The 17693-nt window shown below is 37.4% G+C and overlaps 1 protein-coding gene across 4 annotated transcripts in view; it reads right to left on the bottom strand.

Annotated features, from left to right (window-relative positions):
- Nucleotides 1-1595: 1595 nt before the first annotated feature.
- The window catches only part of TMTC4 (transmembrane O-mannosyltransferase targeting cadherins 4), a 54862-nt gene continuing 38764 nt past the window's right edge, over nucleotides 1596-17693 (bottom strand). For 2 of the 4 annotated variants that reach the window (XM_079323592.1, XM_079323594.1), the window contains 8 exons: nucleotides 14984-15063; nucleotides 14704-14811; nucleotides 14441-14582; nucleotides 13830-13944; nucleotides 13234-13346; nucleotides 7179-7248; nucleotides 6496-6660; nucleotides 1596-3006 (listed from right to left, as the gene is read on the bottom strand). In XM_079323592.1, the coding sequence (XP_079179718.1) occupies nucleotides 6509-6660; nucleotides 7179-7248; nucleotides 13234-13346; nucleotides 13830-13944; nucleotides 14441-14582; nucleotides 14704-14811; nucleotides 14984-15063 (780 nt within the window). In that variant the 3' untranslated portion in view covers nucleotides 1596-3006; nucleotides 6496-6508. Of the gene's footprint in view, nucleotides 6661-7178; nucleotides 7249-13233; nucleotides 13347-13829; nucleotides 13945-14440; nucleotides 14583-14703; nucleotides 14812-14983; nucleotides 15064-17693 lie in introns of all 4 variants that reach the window. The other 2 variants (XM_079323591.1, XM_079323593.1) reach the window with 1 other exon arrangement.

Raw genomic sequence — 17693 nt, 5'->3', positions numbered from 1 at the left:
TCTCTTTTTTTTTCTGGTGACTAGTGATAGAACCCAAGGGAATGGCCTGAAACTGTGAAGTTGTGTCAGGGAAGGTTTAAGTTGGATATCAGAAAAAAAGTTTCTCAACCAAAGGATGGTTGAGCTTTAGAACAAGCTCTCCAGGGAAGTGGTCACAGCATCAGCCTGATAAAGTTAAAGAAACATTCTGGGCAAGACTCTTGGGCACACGGTGTGACTCTTGGGGATGACCCTGTGCATGCAGGGCCAGGAGATGGACTTGGATGATCCCTATGGGTCCCTTCCAACTCAGCATATTCTATGATTCTCTCTGGAGCATACAAGTACCATTCTGTAGCCTGGTTATTGGGACAGCAGATGATATTTTGGTGTCAGTCCCTCCTCCTTGACTAGTTACTAAATGGAAGCCAGGTTGTGTCTCTTATGTAAGACTATTCACTTTCTTACCCAATTACCACTCAATAATTCTATTCCACCTATAACAGTAGGATTGTTGCAAAACAACATATATAAATATGTACATGTAAATATATGTAAAAATTTTCTTAAGAAAGGATGTTCTTTATGTTTACTCTTTGTATGCTTTTAAACACAATAAACAAGAAATACTCAATCTGTGAGCAGATAACAGCTAACAAGCAAGCTCTAAGTGATGTCCAGGTGTTAGAAAAAACAAATTACTTGGTACAATTGCCTTGTTAGGGCTTAGGGCTTTGAATACTTCAATAATCTCAGATCTAGGGGAAGGTTAACAAAGCTTGGGAAGAAGGATATACCACTGATAGTGGACACAAAATGCGGAATTTACAGGCCATGAAGACATCTGGCAAAACTCCCAAGATAAAGTAGAAACTAGTAAACCCACCCCAGCAGTTGTGCTGAAATCAGCTCTGACTGTGTAAATAACAATTTCAACAGAGGGAGATTGTGATCACTGGCTCATGGACCACCAACCCAAGAAACCCACTGACCCCAAAGAAGAGAAAGACTGAGCATGGGGCTAATTAGCACGAGAAGCAAGAGAATCATTAACCAATAAAAGAATGCCAATTAATAAAAGAACTGTTACTTGTAGCCAATGAACACTACTAATTCCTTTGTTTGCTAAATTCTATAAATAGTAAAAAGTTGTGATAACTAGTGTGTGCAATGCCACTGAGCAGCCCAGGATTGTGCAACTCTAAAATAAATAATGTCTCTCTTAAGTGTGTCGTTATTGGCTTGTTGCACACTGGGTAAAAATTCCGATTTTGGCAGAGGTTGTTCAGTATTAGAGGCAGTAGCTCCTGCTTTCTATATGTTATCGTTTTAGAGGCTGAATTAATTAGTTAAGTATTCCATTGCTTTCTTCAGGTGCTGCTTTTTGTTTGTTTGTTTAGGCACACACATTCAACATCAATACACTTGTGCTGAATCAAGATTTTGAACTCTTACTCTAGGGGGAGGAATGTCTTCCTGTGTATCCCAATCCTAGTCTGCCAGGCCTGTTAGGTTTTCTTCCTAGCTTGTAGCAGAATCCTGAATCAAAAACTTACTACAAAAACAAACACCATTGTCACAATTAAAATCTATGCAAAAAAAAAAAAAAAAAAAAAGATAGCAAAATGCAGATTTATTTCATGGCTTAATTACAAATGTATTTACTTCCTGCTCAGCTGAAAATAAATTGAACATACCATTGGCAATCTAAATGATTAACACTACATAAAAAAAAGTTCAGCTCAGAAATCACAAGCTACCAGTTTCAGTACCTGTAGGGATATTTCCTAACAAAAATATTTCTTTTGAAAAGCCCTGAACCACTTGACATGGATCATCACTGACACAAACTGAACACCCATGCCACAAGACGGCAGTGCAACTTTCTAACACAAAGTCATCAGTCCTCCAATGCTGCATAGTCCATGCAACTGTGCACATCCTCTTCCTTGGAGAGATAGTCCTTTTTCTTTGAAGCACAGGGTTCAACTTGCTGTATTTATAACATTACACCTATGTACAACCACTTCACATTATTCTGGAGCCCAGCACAGTCTGAAATGCCCTTTACCAGTAGCACCTGCTGCTTATGGTGTTCCATGACACAAATTTGGCTTCCTCAGCTTTTACATTGCAGAAATTCAGCCATGTGATCTCACTTTTGCTCTTAGCAAAATTTATTCTTTTGGAGTTAAAAGTGCCCTCTTTAACACACATTTGGTGGAGAAACACCAAGAGCTGTGGAAGGGAGCACTATTCAATGAAAGGGCCACGTTGAGAAGTGCATGGGAATCTCTGTGTAATGACAGGTATGTGAATGTACCAATACTCATGAAATATGGGACACAGGCAGGAACCAGCAAATAAATATCCAAAGATATCAAAACAAAAAACCTCACCATACTGAAACACACAGTGCTATCACATTTAACATTCTAACAGCTACAGCTTGAAATAGCAACTGAAACTTATGGAATAAATATACATCTCACTGTTGCAAATTTACAGTTGCTTCAGAATTGCTTTTTAAACAGGAGTGAAGGACACCAAAATTCACTAAGTTATTACTGTTCATTAAAGAAACATAAACAAGCTAGCAATGAGTCTAACTGGAGGTGAATGTTCTGTTTTCATACACAGGGATTTGATGTTCACTGTTTTATCAGTCATGTAAATTTATCAAAGTCAATTTGTTTTCTCCCTTTTCTTTATCCAGCTACTCTCTGATTCTCAAGGCAACTACCTGCCAGTTTGCTTCAATGCCAGTCTTTTAACATTCTTGGTGCCAATAATGTATGAGAATGCTTGAGGGACCAAATTACTTCATGTATGGGACCAGATTACTTCAACTGAAAGCAGCAGTGAGATTTTTCTTCATGTATATGAGCTGATCACCTTAGTTACCCTTTGAAGTTAGTGAAGATGAATATCTCCTTTAAGTATGACTTCTCACATCTTAAAGATCTTTTTTTTTTTTTCCCCAGTGACTATACACAGAAACTAGGATGAATAGCTGAGATACAGTATCTGAAATATGAAGGAAAAGGTTCCCAGTGAAAAGGCCCAATATTTTTAACAAACCATTCAAAAGTATTTTAGATTTTTATTTCTTAGTGCCCATAAACACACACACACAAGCCACATCTCTAAAGTTTAAATACTATGAAATTAAATAATAGGAAACTTCATGTAAAAGGCATTGGTCTAGACACAATAGAGACATACAGTTAGGGAACTCTACTGGAAGTTTTTGGTGAAAAGAGACTAACATCCATAGCAGTCATTGTGACTATTTTCCTGACTCCATTCTGTGCATTAAACCATCTGTATTTCTTTTCTCAGAACTGTATTTGAACAAGTAATCCATCTCAATTAAAAAAAAAAAGAAGAAAATATAGAAAAAGAAAAAGAGGCATATTAATTTCCCTAGAGAATCAAACAGGCCAACTGATAAGGAAACTTTAGTCTTCTGGAATTAGCAATGGAAAAAAAATCCAGCATGCTGGAAAGATAGACAATATTTGTACTACAGTTATGTACAAGCCCACTTTTTCTTCACCTTTTTCTCTTTGAAGCTGTGTGTTCTGCACTGTTCCAGAAGTCAGTTATGAGGTATGAAAAACCAATAAAAAGGTTAACATTATAACAATTTTAATAAAAACACTGCACTGTTTGCACTGTTTGCACTTTCAAAATATTTCTGAAAATAAAGTAAAAAAATATTTAGTATTCTCAAAAGTCTTAAGGAAGTTTTTATTACAAAAGCAGTCATCTTTGTGGCTTCTTCTGAACACAATTCTGCCTCAACATTACACTCAGACATATGGGCCTGCTTCATATTACCATCATACAAGTAATCACATTGAATTTCTATAGCAGTAAATATTATATAAAACAAACCCTCACAACAATATATGCAGGTAGTCAGAAAGGTAATCAAGAAGAAATGGTGTTGTCTGTATTGAAAAGTAAACAATTTTCAAATACTAACAAAACACCCAATTTGTTTGTCTGTCTCTTCTCTTGAATAGACTCTTGAATAGAAGGACTTCCACAGAGGAATCTCTACAACTTTGGTTTATAATGACCAAGAAGGAATTCATCCCTCATACATAATATTGACCTAGTGGATGTCTTTAAAGCTGATATGGAAAGGGACAGGGTAAACTACACGTACGGACTTCATGATGAGAATAATAATTTAAACTCAGAATGTCATACTCCAAATATACAGAAAAGACCTGATTATAGTAATCACATTTATCTTCTGCTATAAATTAGCTCAACCAGCCAGATCTCAACTCTTTAATTCCTCATGACTGAAGAAGCTACGTGTTCTCTCTATCTGATGAATAGCAGGCTATGTTTGGAAAGCCTTAAGAATCTGCTGTTTGTACTGAAGGGTGTATCTATTTCAGCACCTTTCAGATACAAAAGTTGGTACTAAGCTATGCTGGTCATTGGAAGATGATTAGCCATACTTGCAGTGCAGTGTTCTGCCTACCAGATACTTATCAAAGAGCGTGTTTGGATCATATTCAGAAACAAATTTATGAAAATTTGTCCAGAAACCAGGAAGAAATGGAGTTTGCCACGGCTTTGTACCCTATGTGAACTAATCAGTCCTGCTGAGAAACAGGCTATATTTGTAGGAGAGGAGCACACATACAGGGCTCTGGCACCTTGACTAAAAACAGTATGCAGCCATGTTAGTTTGTTCAAAGCCAAATTTGTGGACAGCACTGCACTGCCACAGCCTTGCTGGCGAGATCTACAGTTAGTGTGGCAAAAATAGTACATTTAAGTACCTGCATGACTTGTAGTACCCAAGCTAGCTTTGTCAGAGGATGCTTTGGTAGTTCTGCAGTATGGCAGTGTGCTCTGTAGACACACCAAGTTCTTGAAACAACTGTCCTTTCCAAGCAAATTTATAATGTAAAAGTAGCCTCTGGGAGGTTCAAAACATGGTGTAGATGTAAAATGGTTCTATAGTGATCAGATGAGAAGAGCACACAGCATCTTGTCCTGTGGCAGGAATTTCCCTGACACTTTAAGTGGTTCCACACAGAGATGAGTTGTATGTGGAAAATGCTAAACAGTCTCACAACAATCAATGGACAAATTAGGAAAGCTGCAAATACTGCACTGATCAATTTCTCCCAGGGGACATGGATGGCAAGAAAAAAGGAATATGAAAAGACAGGTAAAGTTCCCCAGCTTTCATATCCAATAGCAAACTTCTAATCTTAAACAAACAAACAAACAAAACAAAACATATAAAAAAACCCTCAAACTGGAAAAACTAACCACCAGCAAATAAACAGACATGTGACTACTTCCTGAAGCAGGAATGTAAATATTAGTATACAACAAACAACTCTGGACAGCCAGAGTTCAAATGTGTATTAAAGCATAGCCCCTTTTGAGAGGTAACATGGTACCAACAAAAACCACCTCTGAATCATCCCACATCAGTGTGCTCAGTTTATGCATTAACAGCTATGCTTATTTATCTGCCCCTTCAGCAAACACACAAGCCATGGGAGACAAAGGTGAAGCCAAGTTCTTCCAGGTAACAGATCAACAGCCAAGGTCAGGTCTTCTGCACAGTTACTTTTCCACAGAAATTGTCTCTTTATTCCCCAGCAATATAGGAGCTGAAAGGTGTAATGTCCTTAACCAGAAAGCACTGAGTTGCCTGACAACACAGCAATTAGCTCCTACACTACACTGTATTTAAACCACTGACCTGCCACAGGAGCTAAAGCAATTCTGACTTATTGTCCATGTTGTCTGTGGTAGATGAGGCTGTCTACAAGAACAGATACTCTACTTGACTTCTCTGTTGCCTCAGCTTCTTTTCATTAGCTGCTTGCTAAAATCTCCATCTTCATCAAACAGTATTTTCTACTCTCAAGCATACCTGAGCAGTACACTGGCTGACAGACATTTATGGTCAAATCCTTGCCCTTATTTACTCCTGTACAAATCTGACACTTCACAGGCTGGAGACAGAAATGAGCATAAGGGCTCAACTCAAATTACAGGAGTAGGCTGATCTGCTGGAGATAATTCATCCTTCCATTGTCTCTGCAGGACTGGCACTGGAAGGCAGTAATAAAACTGAAGTGGACAGATATTTTTCATACTTGAAAAGATCAGGATTTAAACAGGAAATTGCACTTTTAAGTATCACTTTCAGAAATAAAACTGCCTCCTGCTATTCATCCCGCTACTAAAAAGTCAGATGAAGATATCAAATTACAAGTGTATGCTGTGAAATTCCATCTGCATTGCTTTTATATACCTCTAAAAATGTCCTAATGGACTTTAAAAGCAGTTCAAGTAAAAATAAAATGATCCCTCAAGCTGAAATGTTAGGATCTGTAGGAGGGCAAAACTGGACATTCAAGTGTGCGGCGCTGGTGGTGTTGTTTTTGAGAAATGATGACTGAATCCTGTACATGGCCAGAAGCACTCATGTAACAGTAGTCGTAAACAGCATGCATGGGCAACCTGAAAAGGAATATCAGGCACCGCCTTTCTTTTGCAACTGCTCCAGCTTCCTTCTTAAGAGGTTGTAGTTTTCCTTGGTTCCTGGTGCCATGGGATCAAGCTTCAGAGAGACTTCATAGTGCTTCTTCGCCAAGTCAAGGTTTCCCCAGCGATGGTAAAGCACAGCTGGAACATCAATGGGGAATTTCATTAGCAATATTGTTGAATAACCTACAATCTTGCCAATCACTTGGAGAACAACATTGAAGTGTTTGTTTCCAGTGAGGGTCTGTCACTGGCTGGTGGCACAGTAGCTGCTTGTTCTGTTGCCAAATGCAGGAGCAAAGCCTGGGAGCAGAACTGGCATGGGAATGATGAAGGAATGAATTACAATGGAGCCATAAATGGCAGCTCTTATCTGGTGAGCTCATTTCGGGTTACAAGTGTAGCATAAATGAACCAATTTGCAGACACTAAAGTGCAGCTACCCCTGGGCTGGATTGTGCAGCCCTCTTGATCTGTCATATCGTGTGACAGCTTTTCTGGCTTTAGTGCCCTGTTCTTCTGGCTGGCAGTTCTTCTAGAAAGTAAAATAGAAATCTTCCCAGCAGGAAGAATGCTCAAAAGATTGCTTTTTCTTTTTAAATACAATGAATATGAAGCAAATAAACAGTACAACTGATAAGAGTTAGAAAGGCTCTTACCTAAATTACCGTGATAACTGGCAGCATTCGGATTGGCTTTAATTGCCTTGAGGAACAAAGCTTCAGATTCCTGAATAATTTAAAATAACAAGTCATCAGGAAAGTCCATTCTCATATATATAAAACAATGCCAAATTTACCCACCACTGTAATCTAAAACAATGCCATATCTGTATGATACCACCATATAATATAATGAGCCTGCCTGTAGCTCAGGTGCCTACAGCCCCCTGAAAACAGTAATAATGCTACAAATAAGTGTCATGTTTTCATAGGCTGCTGTTATTTTAGCAGTAATTTATTAAGCACTAGTAAAGTTTTCTCTTTATCTATATTACCTTTTTTTTTTTACAGAGTATTTTCAAACATTACCTGCTAAAGTTTTCCCTACTTATGCAATCAAATTAAGGAAATGTAATTTGGTATCTAAACAAGCTACTTATAGACGTTTTTCCTTTTACAATAGTTTTAGCAATAAAATAGGGGCATTCCAGTAAATCCCTTTCAAACAGATGTTTCAGTGTGGTTTCCCATGAAGTACCTTTAGTGCTGAATAGCTGACTACCTTTCACTTAAAAATCATGCCAAATCATATAATGCAAGATCCTTCACATTTTCCTAACTGGTTATCTTCTCTGTATTACTGCTTGCAATGTGTCCTCTGAAGATTCTTGATACCTGAGTACTTCTTAGAAGATCTCAGTTCCCTCACCTAATATTCAGAGAATAATTTACCACTAAATTTATTCTCTAATTAAAACAATTCTATTTTTCTACACCAGCTGCTAATATGGGCACTTTTTTGCCAGAGCATATTTCCTGCAGAAGTCACACCCCTCCTCAATCCAAATGGAGCATATTTACTTGCTGACATACAAGTTTAAATACTTGAGAGGAAATCTTACATAGATTTCTATGCTGTGCTGTGCTTTAGGGAAAGTTGTTCATTCAGTTTCAATGCAAATGACCTGAAGATAAAACTACCTCAATGTGGTAGGCTTCCATCTGAATGCACATAGTTGCTGTCTGAGGTATGTGAGAACAGTAACAAGGAGAAAAGTCCTTTCCTTTGTGCTTTCACTGCTTAAAATAAAACACAGGCTCTACTGAAAAAGAAAACCTGTCAGCCAGATTTTTGGTTTCACCATCCTCTCATGTCAAGCATGAAATTATTCTCTATAAGGGTCCCTACAGGGGAAAAGAAATTTCTGATGTCAAGATTGAGTCACTCAGCTCTGAGTGACTTAAGAGCCTCTCCATATGTCCAAATTCAAACCCAAGCTAAAAGCATTGCTGAGCACAGCTGAGGCTGCCATTCCCAAGCCAGGAGAGACTCATGAGGAAAGTGCCTTCATTTCTGCCAGTCAAGGAAATGACAAACCCCAGGGTTCTCAGAGCTAGTCCAGTGGAGGGCTATGAAGATGATGAGGGGACTGGGGCATCTTTTATGAAGAAAGGAAGAAGGGGCTGGGCCTGCTCAGCCTCAAGAAGTGATGACTGAGAGGGGACTTCATCAATGTCTGTAAGTATTGAAGGGAGGGTGCCAAAAGGATGGATCCAGGCTCTTGTCATTCATGACATGCCACAGCATAAGAGGCAATGAGCAGAAACTGATGCACAGGAAGTTCCACCTGAACATGAGGAAGAACTTCTTTACTGTGCAGGTGACAGAGCACTGGAATAGATTGACCAGAGAGGTTGTGGAGTCTCCCTCACTGGGGATATTCAGAACCTGTTTAGACATGACTCTGTGCAACCTGCTCTAAGTGAACTTGCTCTAGCAAGTTCTAGCAAGGGATTGGATGAGACAATCTCCAGAGGTCCCTTCCAACCCCAACCATTCTCTGATTCTGATTTTGTTTCAGGAGAAAGAATACTTCCCCTGATAGGAGTTAGCAAGGGAACCAGAATTTGCAAATTTAGAGTATAAGACTCCATAGTACAAGTTTTAGCATTGCTTTCCTATGGCATGAGCAGTTGCTCCAGCATTCTCATACCCAGACTATTAAAGTTCGTGGATACATTGATCTGTTTGAAACCCATACTGTTTTGTGGTTTCATTCTTATTTTGGATGATGGGACTGAATGCAGTTTCAAAACTTTACAGATACCACCTAAGAGGAGGGAGTGAGAAATACACTGGAAAAGAGAACAGCTATTTTGATGGACCTGAGCAGGGCAGAGAAACAGACTAGCAGCAATCACAGAGTAGTTGAGGCTGGAACAGACCTCTGGTGGCCATGTGATAAGTGAAACCACACCTGGAGTATGTGCCCAGGTTGGGTCTCCATTACAAGAAGGACACAGATACACTCCAGTGAGTCTTGCAGAGAGCCACCAAGATGGTACAAGGAATGATTGAGAGAGAACTGGATCTTTTATCAGGAGAGAAGATGAAGGTGCTGCCTACAACTACCTGATGAGATAATACAGGGAAGATGGAAACAGACTCTTCTCACATGTGTGTGAGATGGGTTGAGATATAATGGATGCAAGCTGGCATACAGGAAATTCCAATTAAAGGAAACACATTTTTTTAATCATAAAGTTGGTCAAGCATTAAAAGATGCTTTCCAGAGAGGTTATAGAACCTCTGTCCACAGAGATATTCAGGATTCAACTGAAACTGACCTCTAGATGTCAGTTCCAGGTAAAATTATTCCATGATTTCCATGTTTCTCAGTCACCTGAGAAACATACTGAGACTCAAACATTTGGCAAGTGGTGCAAGATAACCTCCTCTTTTCATACAGCTCTCCAATCCCAAAAATCAACAGTGGATTGGCACTTGAAAGTGTGCAGTAATTTCAAGTCCCACAAAGTTGTGGTTTTTCCCACTCCAAATTCTAGTACTTTGTTCTAGTTAATTTTTTTCTTTTCTCACTGGGTAGGTTAACAACAATCAAAGTGAAATATATGCTGATCATTTAAATCAGCCTTATGCCTAAAAGTTGCCACCTACACAGAGGAGGAGCACCTAATGTACAGACTTGCATCCTTTCACTGCTGAAGCACAGTGGGACAACATGTGCAATGCACTTGCAGATAATTTAATGAAATAGATATTCAAGAGCTGGATGCCATTACCATACATCTTCAACTCCATGCTGAGAATATTTTTATCGCCACTACTTTGCTCAGCAGCTAGTAGAAGCATAGTGGTTTATTAAAGGCTATTTAAGGTGCATCATATTCATATTACTGTGGATATATGGAGTAAATATACATTCCAGTGCATCAGTGGTATTTCAAATTGCTGCATCTTGCCAAATCTTCAAGTGTTGCCAAGAAAGTTGCAGCTTGCATATAGCAAAGGCTTGGGGTAAGCACACTGCATTCCATCTGCTGCCAGGGCCCAAAATTGTAGTCTGGCTTTATTTCAAATACAAAAAAAATGCTGAATGGTTTCAATTTATTGCACTTTTTACAGAAAAAGCATAGATGTATGTACAACAAAAATACAGCACACATCTTTTTAAAAGAACTAAAGATAGCTTGGTCCTTCATCAGTTGAGATAAGAACAACCATTTAAAGGAGAATCTAACTTGGTATAACAGATGTTAATTAAAAAACCCAAACAAAACCACAGAAACAGCTCATCCTTTATGCCATTTTCTCTCTGGAACAATAAAACATTCATTGTTAGATACAAACAAAAAATAAAGAGCTATTTTAAAATTTTTTTGTGACGTAGGAAACCTATCTTCTGCTGAAAATCAAAGTGCATTTGAAACTAAAGGAAAATGTGTGCTTATTGGAAGGAGGATAATGTTGTGTGCTTATTGGAAGGAAATCTCTCACAACATAATAAAACCTTTTTGACTAAATGTCTTTTAAAATAGGAGATAACAAAAAACCCCAGAACAAATCTTCCTTTGCTGCAACAGAGCCAACATAGTAGCAACTTTTATACAAACACATAACGAGTAACCTAATAAATTAAATGCCTGAGGTTATACAGCACATCGGACACAGCCAGGCAGCACTCTGGAAATTACCTCCATCACCTTGACAGTCTCCATCCCCCGTTCCTCCCCTCCAATTCCATTCAATAAAAATCCTTGAGGAGCCATCCACTTCCCTGTTTTTACATGGTGAGGGTGTAGACAAGAAATCTGAATTTTTCATGTTTTTTTTTTGTCAGTAAGCATTCTCCCATTACAAACAAATCTGCATCTCCTCTTTCCAGGCAATGCCAAATACAGCTGATGATATCACTTGCCTTTGTAAGTGAGCCCACTTTCCAGTTCCCTTAATTTGCTCTCCCTGTTATAACCCATCAGTTTTAAGGGACTAGTTAAGCTCTGCACAAACATACTACTCCATATTGAACTATTAAAACATGCACTGGTGCTCTGCTTTTTTCCTGGGCTCTACTGTTCCTTTTGTTTTTTTCACAATGTGGACTTAAAAGCTGCACTTTCCCCTACCCTTACTTCAGCTTTGTCTCCAACACGTCCTCCTGCAGCATAATCACCTTTCAGGGCTGGCAATCAAAATCACTATCTTCTTTTTTATTTTTAAAATCCACTAAGACAGACTTGTCTCTCCTACACCTGGAGAAGTTTTCTAGCTTGTTTTCATTTTTTCAACTTTATTTCATTATGAATGCTCTTCATTCTATCATGCTACATATTCTTCCTGATGAATGACTATAAAATCCTCTATTCTTCCACAGGCCTGACTCACCAAAATAATTCTAGCAATTACCTCCTCCATAATCTCATATCTTATGCATTCTGGATGTTAATTTGTATCCTTCTGGAACTTTGTTAAACTAACCTAAAATATATATTTTATAACAGTCTCAGGTGGGGAGAGAATAGAATTAGTATGTCCAGGAAAAATTCCAGCCAGTCTAGAAAAAGAGTAACTACTGGACAAATACATGTATTTTGAGAATCATGGACTTATTATAAAGTTGGAAAAGACTTTTAAGATCATGAGGTCCAGCTGTTAACCCCACAACAGCAGCATGTTCACCATTAAACCATCTCCTCAAGTGCCATATCCATATATTTTTTGAGCATTTCCAGGGATGGTGACTGCACCATTTCCTGGGAAATCTGATCCAATGTTTTCTAATGTCTTTTGTGCAAAAAATTTCCTAATATCTAATTTAAACCTTTCCTGGTGCAACTTAGGTCATTACCTCTTCTCAAGTTTCATATAATAGAATCTTCTTACTTTGTATATAAGTGAGGATGTTCCTGCAGTGCTGTTATAGAAAAGACATCAAACCCCTTAAAAGCCTAAAAAAACCTAAAAAAGGTTCAGTAAATGATGTTTTTCTAAGGAACACCAAGAATTTGATTATTAATTTGTCCCTATCACATACATAAATCACTGATTATAGAGTCAGTTTAAACAACTGACTACATTAAATGTGTATAATTTATTCTCTGTCTGCTTATACAATTCCCTTTGGTAAGCAAGTAATTCTCATCAGTTTAATTACATTTAGTACTTGCAAATAAAGGTAGCTAATGCTGAGGTATCAGTCACAGGCTGTGCATCCAAGAGAAAGTTCAGTACACTGAACAATGTGTGTACTTTCTCTTGTAGTATTCTGAGATCACCCAGGATTAGTAAGTTCATATTACTATATTCTAGAGTGTGCCCAAGACAAAAAGGCTGGAATTCTTATCTATATATGCATATATTCACAGAATACATAGCAAAAGCACAAGGACTAGTCCCATCTAATTTGAGTTCCTGAAATGAGGTCTCAATGCAGGCTCTCTCCCTTGCAGTGAAGCAACACAAGACCCTAACTGCCCTCTAGTGTGCTTAGGAGCCTATTTCTCTCCACTGACCACTGACATAGTGTAGGGCAGCAACATTTGTAACCCAGGCATCTAAAATAACGAGGGATAAGCTCAAGACAGAATCACACACCAGTACTGTGATAGAAAAGGGCACTGGAATCTTATCTAAGTCATAGTCCACAATGATCTCCTCAAATGGTTTCTACAAAAAACATAGATGGGGTTTAATTAAGGGAAAAAGCCCAACTAGACCAACACAAAGAGTCAAAAAGCTCCAGTTACCTACCTTATATTTTTGTGATTTCCCCAGTACATTAGCCAAGGAAAACATAAGGGAATGATCATTAGGTATTAATTCCAGGGCTTCTCTTCCAACTGCTTCTGCTTGAGCTAGATTGCCTGGGAGCCCAGGTAGTGGAAAAAGAGAAAGCATGTTTTAACACAGCCTTATTAGGTACTTTTCATGCTGGAAGCACACATATTTTACAAATGGCTGACTGCATAATTTTTTTGAGAAAGCAAGGAATTACACACACACACAAATGTAAAATCCTGCAGACTAAGGCAACAGAATATCTTAATTTTGTTTCAACAGATAACACCTTCAGAAGAACAACAAAGCAGAGATTAATATGTTCTGGAATTTAACCTATAATACAAACATGCTTGCACAATGATGGCATTTCAACTAAGTATCAGAAATTCAATTGATGGGCTGGATTTCAAGTGATGCTTTAAAATCACTGAGTCAGAAGGCATTCTTATTAGAGAGTGTCTGGGTAGCCAAAGAAGAGGTAGAAATCCTTCTAGATAAAAAAAGATAAAGTTTTAAGTATTCCTAGACAATGAATTATTCATTAAAACATTCAAATAGACCTTCACCTGTGTTATCAAGCAATATTATCATATTGTTCCAAGCCAAACTGTGCTCTGGTTTCAGGACTGTAGCATTCCTCCATGCATTCAATGCATCTATATGGCGATTCAAATCCGCATACTAGAACAAAAGAAAAATCCAGTAATTTTGCTATTACTTGCTTTACTTTCCTATTATTAATTGACAAGTGAAGAAGAAACAGCATACAATTTAGAAATCTACACATGAGATTTAGTAAATATTTAATGTACTTATTTCCAGAAAAACATAATTTGAATTTTTTGGCATAGTTCTACTAGCTAACAATGTACTAATGGATGCAAAACAGTCTAATATTGGGAAATGATTAATAATACCTTTAACAATCTGTATTTTTGTTTACATGTCTTTATTTGATAAAGTAGGATTACCAAAGGTTGTCTGGAAGAAGTATACTGGGAAAGCAATAGGAAAAGCATGAAATCACCCTAAAATACAATATAAGCAAACTGGGATAACTATCAACTTTTAACAGTACATCAGAATTATATAAATCAATCAATCAATCAATCTATCTATCTACACACAAGGACACACAGATTCCAGTCACAGCTATCATTTATTCAAAAGCACTTACCAATCGTCCTAAATTGTAGTAACAATCTGGGTATTTTTTTCTGTGTTTAATTGCTGTCCAGTAGCTTTGCTCTGCCTCTTCAAACCTTCTTAAACTGTTCTGCACTATTCCTAGATTCATCCATGCAGCAGCAAAATCAGGTCTGGGCAAATTGGGGGAAAAAAACACCGAGAGAGGAGGACAATTAAGCCTTTGAAACACAAGATCCTATTGTATCATTTTGGCTCGGTGCAAAACACTGCTTAGCATTGGTCTAAACGTACTGTATTTGTACAGCTAAGGACAGCAACTCCTCTGCTTCATGGAGCTCATTTCTTTCTTTCAGAATATTTCCAAGGTTGTTCATGGCATGCACATATTTTGGATTCAACCTAAAATTTAAAATTTAAGAGATTATTATTATGTATGGACATGTATTAATATATGCAAATTGCTAGCTCTGCAATGCTGCAGAACATGAAAATGAGTACCTAAGCATTTTCTTCATGTTAAACATGAAAGCAATTTTAGTACAGATCATTAAAGCAGTAAAATTTCTAATACCTTACGGCTTCTCTGTAGTATTTGATTGCAGCACTTTGATTTCCTTTGTCAGCCAGGTTTTTGCCAACATTGTAGTGCACCTGAAAAGACAGATGGATATTCCACCAGATGCCACAGAGTCAGATATTTTATGGAACCAAGTAGCTAAAAATTCTTTTTCCAAAAAGAAGCAGTCAGCACTTGTGTCATTCACTGCTGGCTTTTGGTGCAGGTGGATACTTAAGATTGGATAATTCATACAATGAAGACAGTAAAACAAAATCTGAGGTTTTTACCTATTCCAGCTATTTAAGAGAGATTATTCACTTCCTAGCTTTATAAATGAGGTCGCCACACCTTTCACAAGGCACTTTGTATGGAGGCCTCCTGCTCTTAATTTAGTTTATTTGCTAGGTAAGAGAAAGTTTGACTCAAATCAAATCTATCATAGCAGAAGGAACACTACAGCAATGTGTCAAACTTTGTTTTCATTATAGCATAAACTAGAGAAACTCAACATTTAAAAAAAAAAACCAAACAAAAGGTAACAGACAGGCACAATTATTGTCTTAAGATAAAAATGTATCAAAGAGCATTTCTGAAATAATATGTATACCAACATGTTGAAGACTTTGCCTGTTAAAAACTGAAGAATGAAGGAAGGATTTAGAACTTTCAGACTACAGGGAAAAGATGCATCAACCTAATTTATGGCAAGAATAAATAGGAATAAATATATTTCAGGACAAATCTGAGTTGGAAGACATCTCAAATCTCACTTTAAGACAAATCTCAGAACATTATGTTACCTGGTTGAAAAGTACTGTGAGTACTTTTGAGTACACTTGAAAAGAGGTTTCTCAGCACCCAAACCTGGAATCATTATTTAGATTACTTTACTATTTGAAATCAAATTATATATACTTCATCTAAAACAAACACATGGTAATATTTTCCAAATTTTTAAAAAAATATAATTTCAAAACACTATACAGGAATAACTTCAGATTGAAGTCCAAGAAGATAGATTTATCATGCACTTAGGTAGGTCTAATTCACCTTCCACATTCAAAAAAGGATTATATCTGATATGTCCATTAACTGAAAAATCCTGATTGCAGTATCTTGATTGACACAGTATCTGGGACCTACTGATCCAGAACATATGATTGTTGGAGCCTAGTACTTATGGTATTTAATTGTTGAATTTCATCCCTATATGATTCTAACTATGCAGTACCATGCCATCAACAAATGCTAAGGACATTTTCCATACTTTTCCAAATGGGAGAAAAAGTATTTTCACTGGTTTCAAGGAGAGTAGAGATGCTATAAAGCTTATTAAGCATGCACAGAGGCAGCTCCTCACACTGTAAGATACAAAATAGCACAGAAATTCAGCATCCCATAAAAGCACAGCATCCATGAAAAAAGTTCTAGCACAGCTTTCACAAAGAAAAATATCCTGGCACTCTACTGTACATTCATAAAAATATGACAAGGCTCATAGAAAAAAGCAACAGAATGGTACATTTACATCAAGAAATAACCAAAGATCCATTGACAATGTCAAAAAAGACAAAAAGATAGAGCAGCATTTTTCCAGGAGTCATTAAAGTAAAATGAAGTAGCCTGAAAGATGTTTCTCAGGACTAAATCCTATTTATATATCTCTTCCAGAATTTTTTCAGAACACTAACATTCTTACCAAATTGGATTGCTCTGATTATGTATGAAGTTCACGTATTCAAATTTTACTCAGATAAAAGATAAATTGTGGCAACACAGAAGAAATACTTGAAGATTTCACTGAGAACTGGATGTTAGCCATTGAAGTACATAACTTTACCTTTCAATATCAGCAAACAAAATTACATTTAACTTGATTAAATTGCATTCTTTAAGAAGCTTTACAAAATGAAATTTGACTGAAGACCGGGACAGAGCAGATGAGAAGAATCTTGGTGTACACCAACCACTCAGTCTTTCACATGTCAGCTATCTTGTGTTAGGAAAGAGCACTTCACTTTTCTGTTTTCCACAGTTTTTTTTTTAAACCATGTAGTACCTTCACATCCATTTCCCCCGTAAAAGTACCAGAGAAAGGATCTTTTTCTCATGTAAACAGAACTGTGCAGTCTGAAGAAAACTGAGAGATATCAATTCTCTCAAGTCAAAACATCAAATGAAATATTAAGAACACATGGACATTTTGTGAACTGAACTAAAAATATGTATTATAGTCTATTAAAACTGATAGCACAACTATTTAAATAAACTATTAGCATTTTCAATAGTGTATTTCTTTTGTCCTCAGCTATAGCTCCTGTGTGAAAGGAAATGATGTTTCTACACAATACCCCCAAAAATGAAGGGTTCCTTGCTGTATGTAAGTTTTCTAATTTCCCTGGAGATGAAATTGTAGCTTTAGTTCCTCTTAATATGGTGGTCCAAAGAAGGGAAGAGGACAAAAGCCTGAAACCAAACAAACCAAAAGAAGTGCCCAGCCTCCCATAAATACCCAATGACAAAACCAGTTCTGCAATGGGTTATAAGATGCAGTAACATCCTGCTCTTAAGAACAGAGGCAGCAAAGGGTTTCCAGGCACACACAGTCATTTGAGAGGTGCAGGTTACTTCTGCCATCCAGCTGTGCCTCTCACTCCAGTGGCCACAGCAGCCAGATGCCAAGTCAGCCTTTAGCTCACTCAGAGCAGTAACCACCTGCAGT

Source organism: Erithacus rubecula (assembly GCF_903797595.1).
Source record: "Erithacus rubecula genome assembly, chromosome: 1".
Lineage (NCBI taxonomy): Eukaryota > Metazoa > Chordata > Aves > Passeriformes > Muscicapidae > Erithacus > Erithacus rubecula.
Note: the sequence above shows the minus strand (reverse complement) of the source record. Positions and strands in the feature narration are given on the sequence as shown.